Source organism: Equus asinus, unplaced genomic scaffold, assembly GCF_041296235.1.
Source record: "Equus asinus isolate D_3611 breed Donkey unplaced genomic scaffold, EquAss-T2T_v2 contig_803, whole genome shotgun sequence".
Classification (NCBI taxonomy): domain Eukaryota; kingdom Metazoa; phylum Chordata; class Mammalia; order Perissodactyla; family Equidae; genus Equus; species Equus asinus.
Window position 1 is genome coordinate 1,555,273 of NW_027225520.1, and position 17,927 is coordinate 1,573,199.

Genomic DNA, 17,927 nt, shown 5'->3' on the forward strand with positions numbered 1-17,927 from the left:
CTTTTGAAAATCTACCACGCTGGGAAAAATACCCTCCAATAAAGAGCCACAGAACCTTTTCATAAAGAAACCATGTTGCAGATTCACAATAGAGCATCAAGCAATGTCTGTCTGGTGTTTTACCAGCCTCTTGAGAAAGTTATTTATCCTTTCTGATCTTCATTTTTTTTCAACTGTAAAGTGAGAATAATTACTCCACAGGTTGTAAAGATTAAGTAAAGAGATGCATTTAAAGCTTAATACAGAACCTAGCACAGAGCAAGCACTCAACAAATGTTACTTTTTCAAAAACCACCCTATTACCTAGTACTCACCTTAGCTTTGCCTTTCTCAGGTCCGGTAGCTTGCCTTGCCCTAGTCACAATCTCTTATTTTGCAAATCAGAATGAACTTACCTTTATCAGCAAAGGATTCTGAAGGACTGAACGAAGTAGCTGTACACATCAGCCAGGGTGATGGGCAGTCAGTGCACACACCAGTATGGGGAAACAGGTGTAGAAGCCAGTGTCTATTCTGACTGGTCAGTGCCCAGCCAGCTCTCTTCTGACTGCCTGATTGCCTCCATACTTGCTGATAAATATTTTGAATATCACCTCTGGTCTTATCCTCTGTAAAGAATTCTCAACCACTTTGATGAAAATATTAAGTTTTTTCTCTTCTTCGCCCTCTTACCGGTATATTTACACTGCACTCACCTTTTGGTTCTTTATGTTTCTGTCTTCCTCTGACTTTGGAGTTCATGGAGGCAAAGTCTGTACGTTATGCGTGTTTGGGTATCAGAACCTAGTCCAAATTCTGTTATGCGTAGTTATAGTTTAATAAATTCTTGTTAAATAAACACATGGGAAAAAGTGTGGTTCTTGCTATAAAGCATAAGATAAATAACATTCAAATCTCCTTTGTGGAAATTCAAATATATTTAGTTAATTTCTGGCTTTAATTTAGGGCAAATACCTTCTTTTAAACAAATGGTCTGATTGATCCTTAATATTGATGTTTTGACAAATTATGCCTAATCATTTTTGTCTTTTTAATTTTTTAATGTTTTTAGATTATTTCTGTTGATAGAATTTTGAATCAATAATCAGGAGATTCCATTTCTTCCCCAGTATTTCGTTATGTCTAAAAATTGAGTATTTCTTACAGGCCTTTGTGTTGCCACCCTGGGTATTGCAGTACTGATACGAATTTTGACTACATTTCTGATGGTGTGTTTTGCTGGTTTTAACATAAAGGAAAAGATATTTATTTCATTTGCATGGCTTCCAAAGGCCACAGTCCAGGTAATGATGGATCTTAACTCCTATTTCAATATGATCCCTTAAAATTTTGAATAAGAGGGCTTGTCCAAATTTGGTGAACAAAAGTAACTAAAGTTTGATTTATGAAAAGAATTTTTACTAATCTACTCTAAAAGTTTTATTTTTGGTATGCTGATTCCTTTAATATGATGGCTCATTTAAATTTCTTTAGATCTCCAGGGTACAACTGAAAATCCAATAAATCCCTATGTTACTAGAAAGCAGTAGTAGAGGGAGGGAAGAGTTTGAATTTTCATCAGTCAGAGCTCTCTGAATCACCTAGAGATTTTTCGTTTTGATGTCTTCTAAGAAGAGAGTGAAACAGAAATAGCGCGGCCCATGTTAGTGTTTGGAAATACTTCACTGTCAATATGATTGATGATCAGTTATGCTCAACCTCGGTCTTTATATATAATGGAGAAAGATTTATTGAGAAACAACTCAGAAAATGCTTTATTGATTTCCTAGATTATTAGTTAATATTAAATTTTTCAAACTAGCTGTACTTCCTGTCAGTTGTCTCAATCACATGACCCAAAATTTGTGCACTCTAACAAGGCACTAACAGGTGCTTGAAATTATTGACCATGCATTTGGTAGAATACCTATAATTGCTAATTAAATTAGAACTGTATAGATTATCATTTGTTGCAAATAGCCCTGATTGTATTGTATATTTTCAGACTAATTATAGCAAACAAGATTTAACTGTTGCATCCTTGATTATTTTGCAATTATTTAAATATGTAAATTTCTATTTCATGAGATGAAAATCAGATATTTTTAATTTAGGAAACTTTGAGGGTTGTGTATGCTCTGTAACTATATGCCAGATTTGGTGTGGCTATAGGTTTGGGCATTATCCCAGAGAAGTTTTTTTTTCATCAGACTTTGAAAGATGTCTGGGACATAATGGCTAAGAATACTGTGAGGTTTATATGGTACAATAAGTGGAATAGTTTCTCCCTCAGTGTCTCCAGCTTCTACACTACTTCTGGTAACTTTATTAGGTAACTATCAAAATAATTACTCTAGTAGCTTTGGTTTGAAAGATTTGTTTCTAAAGGTTAAAATTTGAAAGACAGCACTTTCCTGCTGTCAAAGCAAATTTATAATAAGGAGAAATTATCTTGGATGTGGTGAATAATGTATGTACTGTGAAGCAAGTATTGTATGGAATTTTCTTTTTTCTTCTTTTGCCACTGCCTAAGAAACAAGACTTTCTTGTATGTTTTTTTCCATATTAGTGTTCTTCAAACTTTTTGGTCCATGACCTGCTGTAAGAAATATATTTTAAATCACAATATATTTTAAATCAGCATACCTACAAACCTCAAAACATACACACACAATGGAGAACTGAAAGAGAAATATACATTGTAATGAGTGCAGTTCTTGCCAAGAATTCTTGAAATGTTGAATTAGTTATGGTACAAGGAACCTGAAATAACAAAGAGCCCTCACATACAGGGACTAAGTGAGATAGATTTTTCCTTCTCTCCCACCAGCAGTCCAGCATGGACACTCCAGAGCTGGCAGGGTGACACTGTCCTCAGCATGTGCCTTCCATCAGTTCACCATTTCTCATCAGGGGGAAGGGGAAAAAGAATGATGTGCAAGTGTCCATTTCTCTTCAGGGAACAATCCAAAAGTAGCATTTATCACTTCTGCTCACCTCTCAGTGGCCAGAACTTAGATATATAGCTTCATCTAGTTGCAGAGAAGGATGAAAAAAAGTCTTGGTTTGGACAGCAATGTGACCAGCTAACACTCAGGAGTTCTAGTTTAGAAGGGAAAAGGGGCATTCAGATATTTGTGGGCAATTAGTAGTCTCTGCCATTGTGTCTCATCCACACCAGCATTCTCTCTTCTGATTCATTGTCCTAGAGGACAACATTGTTGTGTTTTGTGGAATAAGGGAATAACCAGATTGATTAATATATTATTTTCCCAAGTGCACTAATATGGCATTTTGCCTCTAAAAGAAAATGAAGGTTTTCATAATACTTCCCAGTAGACAAATTTTAAATAAAACATTTCACCAAGACCTAAGGCAAAGAGTTCACCAAATACCTAATAAGATTACCTTCAAGTTTTGACAGTGCCTACCACTTTCAGGTTTCTTTATGTTTAACAATTAGTTTAGCTCTATAGCAATACATATTCTTATGTTTTTTCATTTAAAACTTTGCCATCTTCCAGTAAGTATCACTACACTTTTTTTAAAAGATTGGTATCTGAGCTAACATCTGCTGCCAATCTTCTTTTTTCTTCTTCTTCTTCTCCCCAAAGCCCCTCAGTACACAGTTGTGCATTCTAGTTGTGAGTGCCTCTGGTTGCGCTATGTGGGACGCCGCCTCAGCATGGCCTGATGAGCGGTACCATGTCCACCCCCAAACTAGCAAAACTCTCAGCCGCTGAAGTGGAATATGCAAACTTAACCACTCGGCCACAGGGCTCACTGCACTTTTTCATCTTGTTCTTTTTTAATTCCAGATTCCTGAAGATAAAAGAGTGAGATGACCAGTGACTTTCTTTACTCATAAGGAATTTAGTATACAGAATTGTCTTATAGTCAATTATATCATGAGGCTGTATTTACCTTGTGTTTTGAAATATATTTGCCTGATATTTTTGTAACCCTGCCTTCTGCAACTAAGTACATATGAATCACCATCCCTTCCCCATGCCAGGGCAGGAGAATTTTCAGAATACCAAAACCAATTGCAGTACACTTTGAAAGAAAGAACTTTCTTAGTTGAACAAAAGAACAAGCAGTTTGTTTTTGCAAATGATAAAATAATTCACCTTTTTTCTATGTGCCTGTCTTATATGCCTGTGTCCAACTTTACCATTAAACTTTTACAGGCTGCAATAGGATCCGTGGCCTTGGACACAGCAAGGTCACATGGAGAGAAACAATTAGAAGAATATGGAATGGATGTGTTGACAGTGGCATTTTTGTCCATCCTCATCACAGCCCCAATTGGAAGTCTCCTCATTGGTTTGCTGGGCCCCAGGCTTCTCCAGAAAGCTGCACATCAAAATAATGATGGAGAAGTTCGAGGAGAGCCCTCTGAAGAAGTTTAGAGGTGAAAAGAGAGAATGCTAAATATATGATTAGAAAGCTGTACCAGAGGCTGCTTTTATCAAGATAGATATTGAAATATATAATATTTAAGCTTAAAATGTAACAGAACTTAAAGTGTGGTTATTTCTTTAAACAGCATTTTCAGCCATTACCCTTTCCATGTAGGTGGTAATGTTCTACATTTCTAGCCTGATTTCTCTATCTTCTTCTTTTTGCTTCAAACACTCCATCATTATCTTAATCTGTGTGGGGAGAAATACTCTTTAATGTACTACCACGATATCAGATTAACAGGGGAAAGACCGAGTTCGGTGTGGCGTTCTGCTGGCCAACAGCTCGCTCTGAGTGACTGTTGCCGCCACAGTTTTATGATGCGTGGCCACCTAGCCTCTCATGCCTTGAGTTGTTTTTGGATCCTCTTTTCTTTTTAAATACATTGTAATCTCTCATCAGTTTCTCCCCTCGCTTTCCCTGTTAATCTGCCTCTTCTCCATTTCTGCCCCTCTTACTACCTTTCTGTGAAGTATTGTAACTGATTGGCCCCACCAAAATTTTTATGTACACAAAGTATCTTCATTGGCTCTTCCTCTTGCACCTATTTGGATGACAAAAGCCCTCATTCAACTTCCTGCCTGGCTCCACAGAGTCCCCCACTTCAGTGGCCCCTCTGAGTTTGCCTCCCGCTAAGACGTGCCCTGGTCTAGCCCTTTCTTAGTTGTTTCTTGTGACCCACATCTTCAGGCTCTTCCTGTTCTCTAGGTGACAGAGAGCCAATTTTCAAATCTATGCCACTCTCAAGAATATCATATTAATCAGGGTAAGTTAAGCTGCTATAATGAAGAAACAAGAAATACAGTACTTAAAAGAAAATGGAAATTTATTTACCTCTCATGAAACTGGCTGCCTGGTCGATGCTGACAGGGTTACTCTGCTCATGAGGTCTACTGAGATTTGTGTCCTTTTTTTTTTCGGAGGAAGATTAGCTAACATCTGCTGCCAATCCTACTCTTTTTGCTGAGGAAGGCTGGCCCTGAGCTAACATCTGTGCCCATCTTCCTCTACTTTATATGTGGGACGCCTGCCACAGCATGGCTTGCCAAGTGGTGCCATGTCCGCACCCAGGATCCGAACCAGCGAACCCTGGGGCCGCCAAAGTGGAATGTGCGAACTTAACCGCTGCGTCACCAGGCCAGCCCCGATTTGTGTCCTTCTGTCTTGATGTTCCGCCACGCCCTAGCTTAGGACACAGGTTGGAAGTAGATCTCTCCCATGTCTCCTTTCTAGCCTTCAGGAAGAAGGAAAAAAGAAAGTCCAAGGCAAGCAATTTATTTTTAAGAAAGTTGTGAGGAAGTTAGACACATCTCTTCTCTTACCTTCTATTGGTGATAACCACACCCAGCTATGAGGAAGCTGAGAAGTGTCTGTCAATAAACATTCACATTCCTATGAAGATGGAAAGATCAGATTTGGGAGTCAGAGGTACCATTGTATTGGGTGTTACCATCACTTAGTAGCATGTTCTTGCATGTTAACAAGGGCTTTCTAAAGATAGTACCTTTGACCAAAAAACTGACTTCTGTGGCAGGAATTTCAGACGTTGTGACATGACAACAGAGATGATATTAGAAGAAAGGCTTATCTGCATAGGTCGTATTTTATCCCACTTATTCAACAGACCATCTTGGCTTTTGTGTATCACCCGTAAGTTTCTCTTTAGTCTAGGTCAACTCCTGCCTAGTTGCTAGAATAATCACGTTTAAATACAGTTTACACCTTTTATCATGCTGTATACCTGAAGCGTTTATTACTTATCACTTCCCATCTAAACTCTTTAATCTAGAATTTGAAGTTGAAGCTAATCTTGAAGGAGATATTAAATACGTATTAAATGAATGAATTAGAATCTTCTGATCCCACCAAGCTGATCTGCATATGGCCTGTCCACTCCTCTCGTCATTAGACTACCATTCCAGCCACTGCCACCATGACTTTCACCCCTGTCCAAAACTAGCTTAATTCTTATTAAGCTAACACAATATGAAGCCTTAACAGGCTTAATTTTTATGTCAGCCTGACACTGGTTACTCCATGGTAATATATTCCCTTAGTGTTTGTGCTGTCAGTTTGGACTGGGTTAATTCATCCCGAAGTTCAGACAGATGTTTCAAACTGCACTTCGTTGGTTAGGTGCCCCTTGGTGGTACCATAAACCGAATGCTCATCTGGTCCTCCACTTTCACAGACTCTGAAACTAGATCCATTCAACAAATACTTACTAAAGGGCTTTGGTGACCCAGGCACATTATTAAGACTAATATTGTTCGTGTCCTTAAGGATCTGACAGTCTGATAGAAGAGAGAGACAATTAAACAAGAGATTGAAGAATGGTGTGATAAGTGCTGTGAGGCAAGAAGTACAGGAGTGCTAGGGAGCTCGCAGCAGGAGCCCCCAGCTAATCCAGGGGGTGGCCTCGGCTGGGACATGGGGGACGATGAGGACCTGGACAGCAAAGGGCACGTGAGACCGAAGGGCGCAGCAGTTAGCGCTCGTTCCCACCTTCACCAGTAGTTTAAGTACCAGGCTTTGAATACTTACTAACTTATACAAAGTACAGTTAGTATAAGTAAATGAGAATGTTATTATAAATATCCAAGTCCCCAAAGAAGTATCAGAAATGGAACTTCAGTGTGAAGAAATAGTTGAAGAGCCCACTAAGCCCCTGCCGATAGCGTGTTCCATTTTGCACAGCAGGCAGCAAGCTCTTTCCTCCCTCTCCTCGGTGGATGGCCACTGTCTAAATCTCTGTGACTCTGTCCAGTACTGGCCTCTGCAGGGCTCACCGTGTGAAGTCTCAGGTTCATCACCACATCCTAAGTCACAGCTCTTGACTTGGTTGGTGAACTCAGAGTTAACTTGATACAGAGTGTTGACTCCCACCAAGCTAATTTACTCCACCCCAACCACAGATAGAAAGGGTTACTTTAACCTCTGGGTGCCTGAAAGAAGGCTGTATGTACCCTACACACACTTCTGTCAGAGGACTTAGAACCTTTTTTCAGTTTTTTTTTTTTTTTTAACAGGTTTGTCTCCTATTAAATCAGCCCCTTAGGGGTGGGAGCCTTGCCTTGGTCATCTTTGAATCCTCAGCACTTTGCACAGGGCATGGAACACAGTAGGCATTTAATAAATGTTTGTTGACCAAATCAGGAGATCCTCTTCCAGTATCAGAAAACTCCTTGCCACTTAAGAGTTCAGATCTTAGACTGCTTCATCTGTCTCAGTCAGCGCGGGCTACTACAGCAAAACACCATAGATGGAGGGGCTTAAACAGCAGACGTTGACTTTCTCACAGTTCTAGACACTTGAAGTCCAACAGGAGGGTGCCAGCACGATTAAGCTCTGATGAGGGCTCTCTTCCTGGCTTGCCGATAGCCTCCTCTCCCTGTGTCCTCACATGGTGGGGAAATAGAGGGGTTTGGGGCAGAGTGTGCAGCCTCTCTGGTCTCTTCTTATAAGACACTAATCCCATCATGAGAGCCCCACCCTCAAGACTCGTCTAAACCTAGTCACCTCCCAAAGGCCCTACCTCTAAATACCATCACACTGGAGGTTAGAATTTGCTGCGACACAATTCAGTCCACAGCAGGGGTGTCAGAGTTCCAAGGATGGTGCTAGATAAACAGAATAAATTCTTGTTCTTCAGTGCCCTTTTCTCCTAGGGCTGGTGTCATCCATCTTCCCTCTGAGAAGCTCTTTTTTTTTTTAAGCAGACTAAGTTTCAGCTCTTTAAGTATTAACTCCAAATAACCCTGATGAGATTTGAGTGTCCTCAAAATTTCCTCAGCCATAGATTTGCAAGTGATCTCATCCATTACATTCTTTAAAAATAATATTATTTTTTCTGATTACAAAATAATATATTTCCATTGCAGAAAATTTAGAACACAGAAAAGTGCAAAGAAGAAAACTGAAACTACTCTTAATGTAAACACCCATTTTATGATTCTTTTAAATTTTGCTCTTACAGTTTTGGGAGGTGTCTTATTTTCAGAAAGATATATCATCCACTGAATTAGTTGGGTGAAAGGTAACATAAATACTTTATATTTGAGTTCCGTGAAGATATATAGATTGAAGAATTTTTGTTGTCTATAATGAATGCTAAGCTTTCCAAAAAAATCATTTATTCACCTGGTAATATTCAAATATTCACTTTGCAATGAATAAAACAGACAAATCCCTGCCTTCATGGAGCTTATGTTTTAAAATCCATTCATTCACTCACTCGAAATATTCTCATAACATGCCTACTATGTGCCAGGCATTATGGTTGCTGGGGAATACAGTGATGAACATGATAGTCAAGGGCTCTGTTTGGTGGAACTTGTATTCTAGTTGGGAGATTGACCCTGTGGGGAATACAAATATGAATGAGACATGATACTTGCCTCCAAGAACCTTACAAGAAAATAAAATATGTACAAATAGCTGTAATCCAAAGGAAGGATTCAGAGTCTGAGTTAGGGGAACTTCTTAAAGGAGATGACACTTGAATTGGACCTTCAAGGGTGGCTATGGTTTGCATTGGTGGGTTAATATTAGGGAGTAAGGTGAAGAAAGGATTAAGTAGGTGGAGGGCCAGTATATTAGCAAAGTTTAAAAACAGTAAAGCTTAGGATATAGTAAATGATTGACACTTAAGGTTGATAGAATTAGTGAGAGGTAAGACTGGAAGAGAAGATTGGCACTTAATTCATACCAAATATATCATTAGCCAAATTTCTATTTTTATTGAAGTGCTTTCAGAAGTACAGAACCATTTATATAGAAGATATTTTAAAAACTATTTTTGGGGCCGGCCCCGTGGCTGAGTGGTTAAGTTTGCGTGCTCTGCTGCGGTGGCCCAGGGTTTCGCTGGTTTGGATCCTGGGCGCAGACATGGCACTGCTCGTCAGGCCACATTGAGGCGGCGTCTCAAACTCCACAACTAGAAGGACCTGCAACTAAGATATACACCTATGTACCAGGGGGGATTTGGGGAGATAAAGCAGGGGAAAAAAAAAAAAAAAGATCGGCAACAGTTGTTAGCTCAGGTGCCAATCTTTAAAAAAAAAAAAACTATTTTCATCATATTAAATTTATTGAAAACTGCTGTCATGAATAAGGTTCTCCTTGTTCCTCAGAAGTTTTTTGCTTTCAATGGCATTGATGCTAATATAAACAATTTAATTATTTTTAAGTTGCTGTTAATTTTTTACGAGAAAAAATATCAGATGTTTCTTTAGATGTTGTTTAATCCATTATTAGATGTTCATCACATTGTCCTTAAATAAATGAAGGACATTATTTTTTAAACATTTCTGAACGTATTTCTATATGAATAATTTCTGTAGTTCTCCGTAGCAGGTGGGAATTGCTTCATGCCATTTTGGGAGCAAGTAACATCACAAGTGTTAGTTGACTAACTCAAATCTGGCCTGAGCCCTCTGACCTGATGAGAATTCCAAAACGCCATTTGTTGATGTGCCCTTCACTTCTTTAGATGGACCCGGAAGCACTTCACCTCCAGCAGTCCACTGCATCTGAGGCACAGAGCCGTGCCCTGGAGGTCATCGGACTTCTCTCAAAGGTCCTTCCTCCCAGTATCCTTGGGGATCTACCTGCTTTCCCTTTCCCTACCATGAGAACAAAGCGTTTAACCCTATAAGCACAAAAGACTTTGTCTACTCTTCTAAAACAAGGAGGAAAATAACTTTCCATCTTTGCTGAGATGTCTACACCATGCTGAAGGTGGGAGGGGGTTACAATGAAAAGAGAATTTCTCATTGTCACCCAAGAAAGAGTTGTAATCTGAAGCAGATCTTAAGTGATAAATAGGAAAAGGAGAAAGAGAACACTGCCGATAGACAAACTAGAAAAAACACAGAGGCAAAAAGGAGTACTGTCTGCAGGAGGAAAAGTTCGGATTATCACAAGAAAAATTAGATACAAAAGAGCAGTTTGTCCTTCTAAGAAGTTTGGATATTCTCCCATAATAGTTGTTTTTGTCTATATTTTAGGAAGCTTGGAGATTCCATTAGAGGAACCTTATAGACAACCTTTGGGATTGAGAAATCAAGGCTTCTGGGCCCACCTTCAACCAGAGCAGTTCTGCTTTCATTTGTTTCCTATGAAGGTTATTTTGTGAGGGGGGAAAAGCCAAAGGTTCTATACTGATAACAGGATATTGTGTTTACTTTGTACCAAGCCCTATTCCAGACACTTGCCAGGTATCAATTCATTTATTCTCACCACCACATCCTTTACAGTGAGAAAACCGAAGCTCAAAGAGATCATGTAATTGCCGGTGGTCCCATAGCTAAAAAGTGGCAGCGCTGAACTTTGAACCCTGACGGTCATGACCCCACAGACTATGCCCTTTTACGATTGCACTATACTTAAGCTGATTTAAGGGGAAATACGATCTGAGTTTTGATAAATTACTTCTGGCACGTGCAGCCCCTGGCGCTGTTTTTTGGCTAACGGGCTCTGTGACGTCAACTCTGTCCCTGGACTTGTATAACCCAGTAGGTCAATAGTCAGAAAAGACTGAAAACACATCAGGCGGTCCCAGGTGATCCTGGAACCCACGCCTCCGCAAGCCGAGGCGGCCGCCAAGCCACTGGAAGGCGCCGCCGCCGCCAGCCCCGCCCCGCCCCCACCGGCCTGCACCCTCAGGCTCCGCCCCCGACCCCCGACCCCCGACCCCTGCCCCCTGCCCCGCCGGCCGGCCCGCCCGCTCAGGCCCCGCCCCCGCCCCGCCGCCGCCACCCGCCCCGCCCCGCCCCGCCGCCCCCGCCGCGCCCGCGGCCTTCAGCCTGGCCCCGTGACCCTCGCAGAGGTCCGCTCCTGGCGGCTTCTGCCAGAGCGGCGCGCGGTCTCCGCGGCGGTTGCTGGGTGCCAGGGCCGCTCCTGGGGCGGCGGGGGATGCTAAAGGAATTGTAGGTAGGGTCCATTTTTCTCGACACTGCCCCTTTCCAGGCCCCGGGGCACCAGCGCCTCGTCCCCCGCGCTGGTCTCTTCCGGCGGCCGCGGGAACGCCGCTCCCCCTCCATTCGAGGGAGCGCCCGTCTTCTCCCCACGACGCGGGGCACAGCCGCGGACCCCTCCTCTCCCCTGACTCGGTCCTTCACGCCCTCGCGTCCCTCGCATCGCTGCTCCTGTTCGCTGCCTCCTCTCTCTCGTCTTACAGGTACTCACAAGTAAGAAAAAAGCGGGTCTGTCAGTCCAGACCGCACAATCCATTTTATTCAGCGCAGCCTGTTGTACAAATAGTGAATACCTGCACAGGAGCCTTCACGCGCGCCTGTGACTGGAGACGTGGCCCAGGATTGGCTGCTGATGCAGGGAGAGCGCTCCTCCGTGCTCCTTCACCCTGCCCCGCTCCCGGTGTTGGCTTTCTCACAGTGGACCGCGCTGTAGCTCAGTGCGTTTAGAGGATGGGACAGCTGTTGCACATGCACCGTGTGTCAGGCGCATCATTTAGGAGGCCGCCCAAGAGCTCTGCAGGCCCACGCCAGGCCCCTGACGCCCTCCAAGTGTGCCCTGTAGTCTGTGACAGATCAGACGCAGTGATGGAGAGGGCGATTGGCCCGGTGGCACTGAGGGAGGCCACACCCTACTCCCTGGTTTTTCGCAGGGAGGTAAATAGAACTGTTATTTGTGCAATACAAATGCAGAAAATTAACAGATTACTATCACATCTAAAACATTAATGCGCCAAACGTCTTAGTCGTTTGGCACATTATGAAAACCTATGAAATGCTATTCATATTTGTTACTTTCTATGAGTACCAGAATTTATACTTGTGTTTCTGTCAGTTGATTCTCTCTTGTCATAAGCTCCTGCCCATTACCAGACAAAAAGAAAGAGGCAGGTGCAGGGATAGTAATATATAAGGTAACATTTTGATAGCAGTCCTCTTTTTGTGCATAATTTTCATACTCATCCTGTTTATACACTCTGTGAGATAGAGTTAGTTAACAAAACTCCATTTTACTGAAGAGGGAACTACATAATGACATTGAACAGGACCTGGAACATAGTAAAATATGCATTCAGTATATATTTGTTGAAGAGATAAATGGATAAGATTCTCAAGGAGCCATGCCTTATTCACCTTTGTAATCCCGACACCCAGAGCTAAGTCTAGCAATAGTAGCCCCACAAATATGAGTCAGAGAAGTTGAGTGACTTGCTCAGAGATGGGCATATGTCACATCTTTTTAAGGAATCTACTGCTTTGCCAAGCGTTGTGAATACAACGGTAAGGAAGACTGGTAAGATTCCTGTTCTCATGGAGGTTAAATTCTGGTGAACAAAGATAGAAAATAAACAGGTAATATATGAACAAGGAAGTGTTGATAATGGTGAGTGCAGTGAAGAAGTAAAACCGTGTGAAGTGAGAAAGACTAGGGGAGGGGTTACTTTAGATTGATTGGTTAGGGAAGGCCTCTCTGAGGAGCTGACATTTGTGCTGGCCTCAGTGATATAAAAAAGCCAGCCACAGGGGCTGGCCCCGTGGCCGAGTGGTTAAGTTCGCGCACTCCGCAGCAGGCGGCCCAGTGTTTCGTTAGTTCGAATCCTGGACGCGGACATGGCACTGCTCATCAGCCCACACTGAGGCAGCGTCCCACATGCCACAACTAGAAGAACCCACAACGAAGAATACACAACTATGTACCGGGGGGCTTTGGGGAGAAAAAGGAAAAAATTAAAAAATCTTTAAAAAAAGCCAGCCACAGAAATATTTGGGGCCAGAGGATTTCAGGTAAAGGGAACTTCAATTGCAAAAGCCGTAAGGTATGAAAGAGCTTGACTCTTTCAAGGAACATCATAAAGACCGCTGTAGCTGGAATGTAGAGACAGCGGTACAGGATAAGCATGAAGAGATAGGGAGGGGCGAAATCAGGTAGTGCTCTGAATCAGCCATGGCAATATACCCGTGGTATACATTTGGAATGTATGTAAAGTGTGATGAGAAACTAGTACAGAGTGTTTCGGAAGGGAGTAATCTGATTACTTTATGAAAAGGTTTGTTCCACCTGTCATGTGAATGGGTCATAGGGATGGGGAGCAGATTAGTAGCAGAAGACACTTGCAGTAATCCAGGAGGGAAGGAAGGACAGTAGCTTGGGCTAAAGTGGTAGGAAGTAGATGGCTGTGAGATAGATTTGGAGGCAGAGCCTACAGACTTGATGATGTTTTAAATATAGAGGTGAGAAAAAAAAGGGGAGCTCCTGATTTTCATCTTGAGCTTGAGTGGATGGTTGTGCCCTTTACCAAATGGAAAAGACTAGGGAAGAAATAGTGTGTGTGTGTGTGTGGGGGGGTATATTCTTGTTTTGCTCACCTTAAGTTTGATGTGCTTATTAGAAATCTAAAGTAATTTGGGAGTCGAGTTCTGTGTAAGGGACGAAAGATAAAAGTTGAGAGTCATCAGCATGTAGGAAAAACTACCTAGAGAAAGTGTGTTTGTAGAGTATTCCAATGATCAGAGGTAACGCCGAGGAAAAGAAGCAACCAAAGGAGATGGAGAAGGAGTATCTGGTGAAGAAAACCTGAAGAGTATGATGACTTAAAAGCCAAGACAACAAAGCATGGCCAATGGTATTGAAACATGCTGAAGAGTCACATAAATAAAGAGATCTGACCATTGGATTTTGGCAACATATGGTGATGTGCTCTGACAAGCACAATGAAGACGAAACGTGACGTGAAGAAATGGACATAGCACAGACTTCTCAAGATACTTTACTATGAAGAGTTGAGAAACGGAGGTAACAGAGGAATATGTGGGGTCAAATTAGGGTCTTAAAGATGGGGATAAAAAGGCTGATGGGAACGATCCAGTAGAGAGGGGGAAAAATTATAGTATAACAGAGAATGTGTATATTAGAGGAGTAAAGTCTTTGAGGAAACAAGAAGGAATAGGATCCAAAGAACTTGTATGAAGTATTGGCTTAGAAATATGAACATAAAATTTACAGTAATAGGAAGAAAGGTAATGAGTATAAGTAGAGATGCAGGTGGATGGGTAGATTCAGTGATTAGAAGGTGAGAGAGTTTCTGCCTGATATTGATTCACTTTTTCTCAATGAATTATGAGCATGATCAGTAAGAGGAGACTAGGGATGTTTGGGTAGGCAGTTTAAGGGGCAAAGGGAAAGTAGAAAATAATCATTGGGAGGACAGAAGGCAATCATACTTGTCTTAGTCTGGGACGCTGTTATAAAAATACCATAGGCTTATAAAACAACAGAAATTTAAGAATTTTTTTTTCTCTAAGTATACTTTTTTGGTGAGGAAGATTGGTCCTGAGCTAACATCTGTTGCCAGTCTTCCTCCTTTTATCTTTTTTCCTCCCCACAGCCCCAGGACATAGTTGTATATGCTAGTCGTAGGTCATTCTAGTTCTTCTATGTGGGATGCTGCCACAGCACGGCCTGATCATAGGTCCACACCCCGGATCCAAACTGGCAAACCCCAGGCCACTGAAGTGGAGCACACGAACCGAACCACTCAACCCTGGGGCTGGCCCCTAAACAACAGAAATTTATTTCTCACAGTTCGAAAGGCTAGGAAGTCCAAGATCAAGGTGCCAGCCTATTTGCTGTCTGCTGAGGGCCCAATTCCTGGTCCATGGATGGCCAAAAGGGGCAAGGGAGCTCTCAGGGTCTCTTTTAATAAGAGCCTTAATCCCATTCGTGAGGGCTCTGCCCTCATCACATAATCACCTCCCAAAGGCCCCACCTTCTAACACCATCACGTTGGGGGTTAGGATTTCAGCCTAAGGATTTTGAGAAGACACAAATCTTCAGTATATAGTAATACTAGAGGAGCATGGTAGCATCGCTGGGCTCGATGGAGTGGCCATTTGATATTTGTGGCCTTCTGAGTGTGTGGCTGAGATAGGGTGGAAAAAAAGATGATAGGAGCCAAGGAGATCAGGAGCTGAAAGACCAGAGTGTGGGGTGGGTAGACTGCCTGGGGATTACTGGTTAGGTTCGTAGCTAAACTAGTTCTTGAACCCAATCTCCTGACTTTGCAGCTCAGTGGGTTACCATTTTACTGAGAAGTGATTCAGATCATTACTCTTTTGTGCCACTTACCCTTCTAGTTAATATAAAAATAAAAAAGTAATTGTGGCCTGATTTTTTTTGGTCCATATATCCAAATTCTAGACTTCATAGGCTGGTGCTTCTGTCTCTCTTGTCCCTTTAATATTTACTTGTTAAATTTTTTGGCTTGGTTTTCCTGGTGTTGTGGGGTGTTTTTTTTTTAACCATTTCCATCAATATGTGTTTATTAAAGTACAGAAGCCTACCTCTTAAATGATAAAGGGAAGGTGAAGGATGAGATTTGGAAATCTCGTTGCCTGTAGAGCTGGGATGACCAGTGACAGGGAGGCCTGATCTGTGTTCACTCTAATAACAATCGTAATAATGGCATTTGGATAGCCCTTTACATTTTGTGCTATGCTTTTATTTTCTCATATCTCATTTGACTTTGTAACTAACTTTTACAGATGAGGAAACTGAGGCTCAGAGGGGTTAAGGCTCTTGGCCATGGACACAGCCTAGTAAGCGGCAGCATTATTACACTGTTCTGATACTGAGGCTCACGTTTTTCACTGCAGAAATTTGCCTAAGTGTTTACACTCCATTATATCCAAAGTGATATCAAAGAAAAACTCTGCTAGGTAGAAAGTAATGGCTGGGTGCAGTCCTCTTACAATGCAAAAATTGTTTGTATATGTTTAAAATCCAACAGTTAATGAGATTAGATATTTATCTACCATGCACTGTGTTAGGTAATTCAAAGAACTCGGAAATGATTATGAAATTTAAACTGGTAGGGAAATAGATGGAAATGCAAGTCATTAAGAGACATTTCTTGGACCGTCTCCCACATACCTTAAGTGCTTACACAATACCCTGAATTGACTAAATTCTATATGCAGAGGAGAATGCAGTACCAGTGACATAGCAGACTCTCAGTGAATATTTGTCAAATAAAAGAATGATAATAGTTAAACAAGCAATTACAGTAGTAAGGTGGATGCTGTGAGAAGGGGTAGATGCTATGATAAGGATGCATCCTGGGGGCCGGCCAGGTGGCATAATGCTTAAGTTTGCACACTCCCCTTCGGTGGCCTGGGGTTCACAAGTTCGGATCCCAGGCATGGACCTATACACTGCTCATCAAACCATGGTGTGGCAGCATCCCAGATACAAAATACAGGAAGACTGGCACAGATGTTAGCTCAGTGGCAATCTTCTTCAAGCAAAAAGAGGAAGATTGGCAACAGATATTGGCTCAGGGCCAATCTTCCTCACCCCCCAAAAAAAAAAAAAAAAGAATGCAAAGTGAAGAGAGCTTCCACAAGAAGGACTTCTTACACTGACATAGAGTTTGCTGAGCAAAAAGCAGGGGTGTGGGGTTAGAAGGCAGCATACAGAATGTAAAGTCTCAGAGATGTGATGCATGGCAAGTTTGAAGAACTGAAATTTCATATGCCTGAAGTTTAGAATGTCAAGTGAAGAATGAAGAGATAGGCAGGGACAAGGTTAGCCCTTATTACAGAGGGCTCTGTAAGCTATGTTTAAGGAATTTGGACATTTTTCTTCTATGGGAAGCCATTGATGAATATTAAGCAGGAAGTTCTCATAATTGCCCTACATTTTAGAAGATTACTCTGGATTGTGGAAATTCCACTGGGGAGGACCAAGACTGGAGGCCCTTATGGTGTTTTGGGGGAAAGGTGCTTATGGCCTGGACTGAAATAATGGCAATTTATATGGAGAGAGATGGACAAAGTTTTTAAATATTTAGGAGCCTGATTTAACATGATCGAGTAACTCAGTGGATGTCAGCAAGGAGGGGTAGTGCATAGAAGGAATGACTCCTCGGTTTCTAGTTTGAGCAACTAGGTAGATGGTGGCTCCAATCTCTAAGACAGGAAATTCTCTGAAGAAGGAATAGGTTTGGTGGGGAAAGGTCTTGAATTCAGTTGTGCGTATGTTGAGCTTAAGATACTTGTAAAGACAATCAGGTAGAGATATCCAATGAATAGTTAAATATGCTAGTCAGAATCTCAAGAGAGCTTCTCTAGGCCAGGCTCATTAGCATACTGGTCACCATTAGAGCCACAGGAGTGAAATACATTGCTTAAGAAATGTATGGAGAGCAAGAAGAGAAGAGGGCATAGGGCAGAATGCCGAGGAAGTCTAACATTTCAGTGCGCATTGAGGAATGGACAGAGGAAAAGAAGCCTGTAAAGAAGACCAAGAAGGGACAAGCAGAGGGAGAAGGAAGACAGAGCAAGTGACAAAATGATGTAAGAATTCCAAAGGGGAAGACGACTGCCAGTTTGGTGGTACACCTGCAGGAAGCTTTCCTTGGAGTGACCCTCAAGCGATAGACAGATATCATTTACAAAGAAGAGATGCGGTGGGAAGGTATTCCGAGCAAATAAAAGAAAACAAATAATGCG

General features: G+C 41.9%; 1 protein-coding gene across 1 annotated transcript in view; it reads left to right on the forward strand.

Moving 5' to 3' along the window:
• The window catches only part of LOC139044367 (sodium/hydrogen exchanger 9B2-like), a 54,605-nt gene extending 50,105 nt beyond the window's left edge, over nucleotides 1-4,500 (forward strand). The window contains exons 9-10 of the mRNA XM_070503831.1: nucleotides 1,147-1,283; nucleotides 4,170-4,500. Coding sequence (XP_070359932.1) covers nucleotides 1,147-1,283; nucleotides 4,170-4,391 — 359 coding nt within the window. The 3' untranslated portion in view covers nucleotides 4,392-4,500. The remainder of the gene's footprint in view (nucleotides 1-1,146; nucleotides 1,284-4,169) is intronic.
• Nucleotides 4,501-17,927: the final 13,427 nt, after the last annotated feature.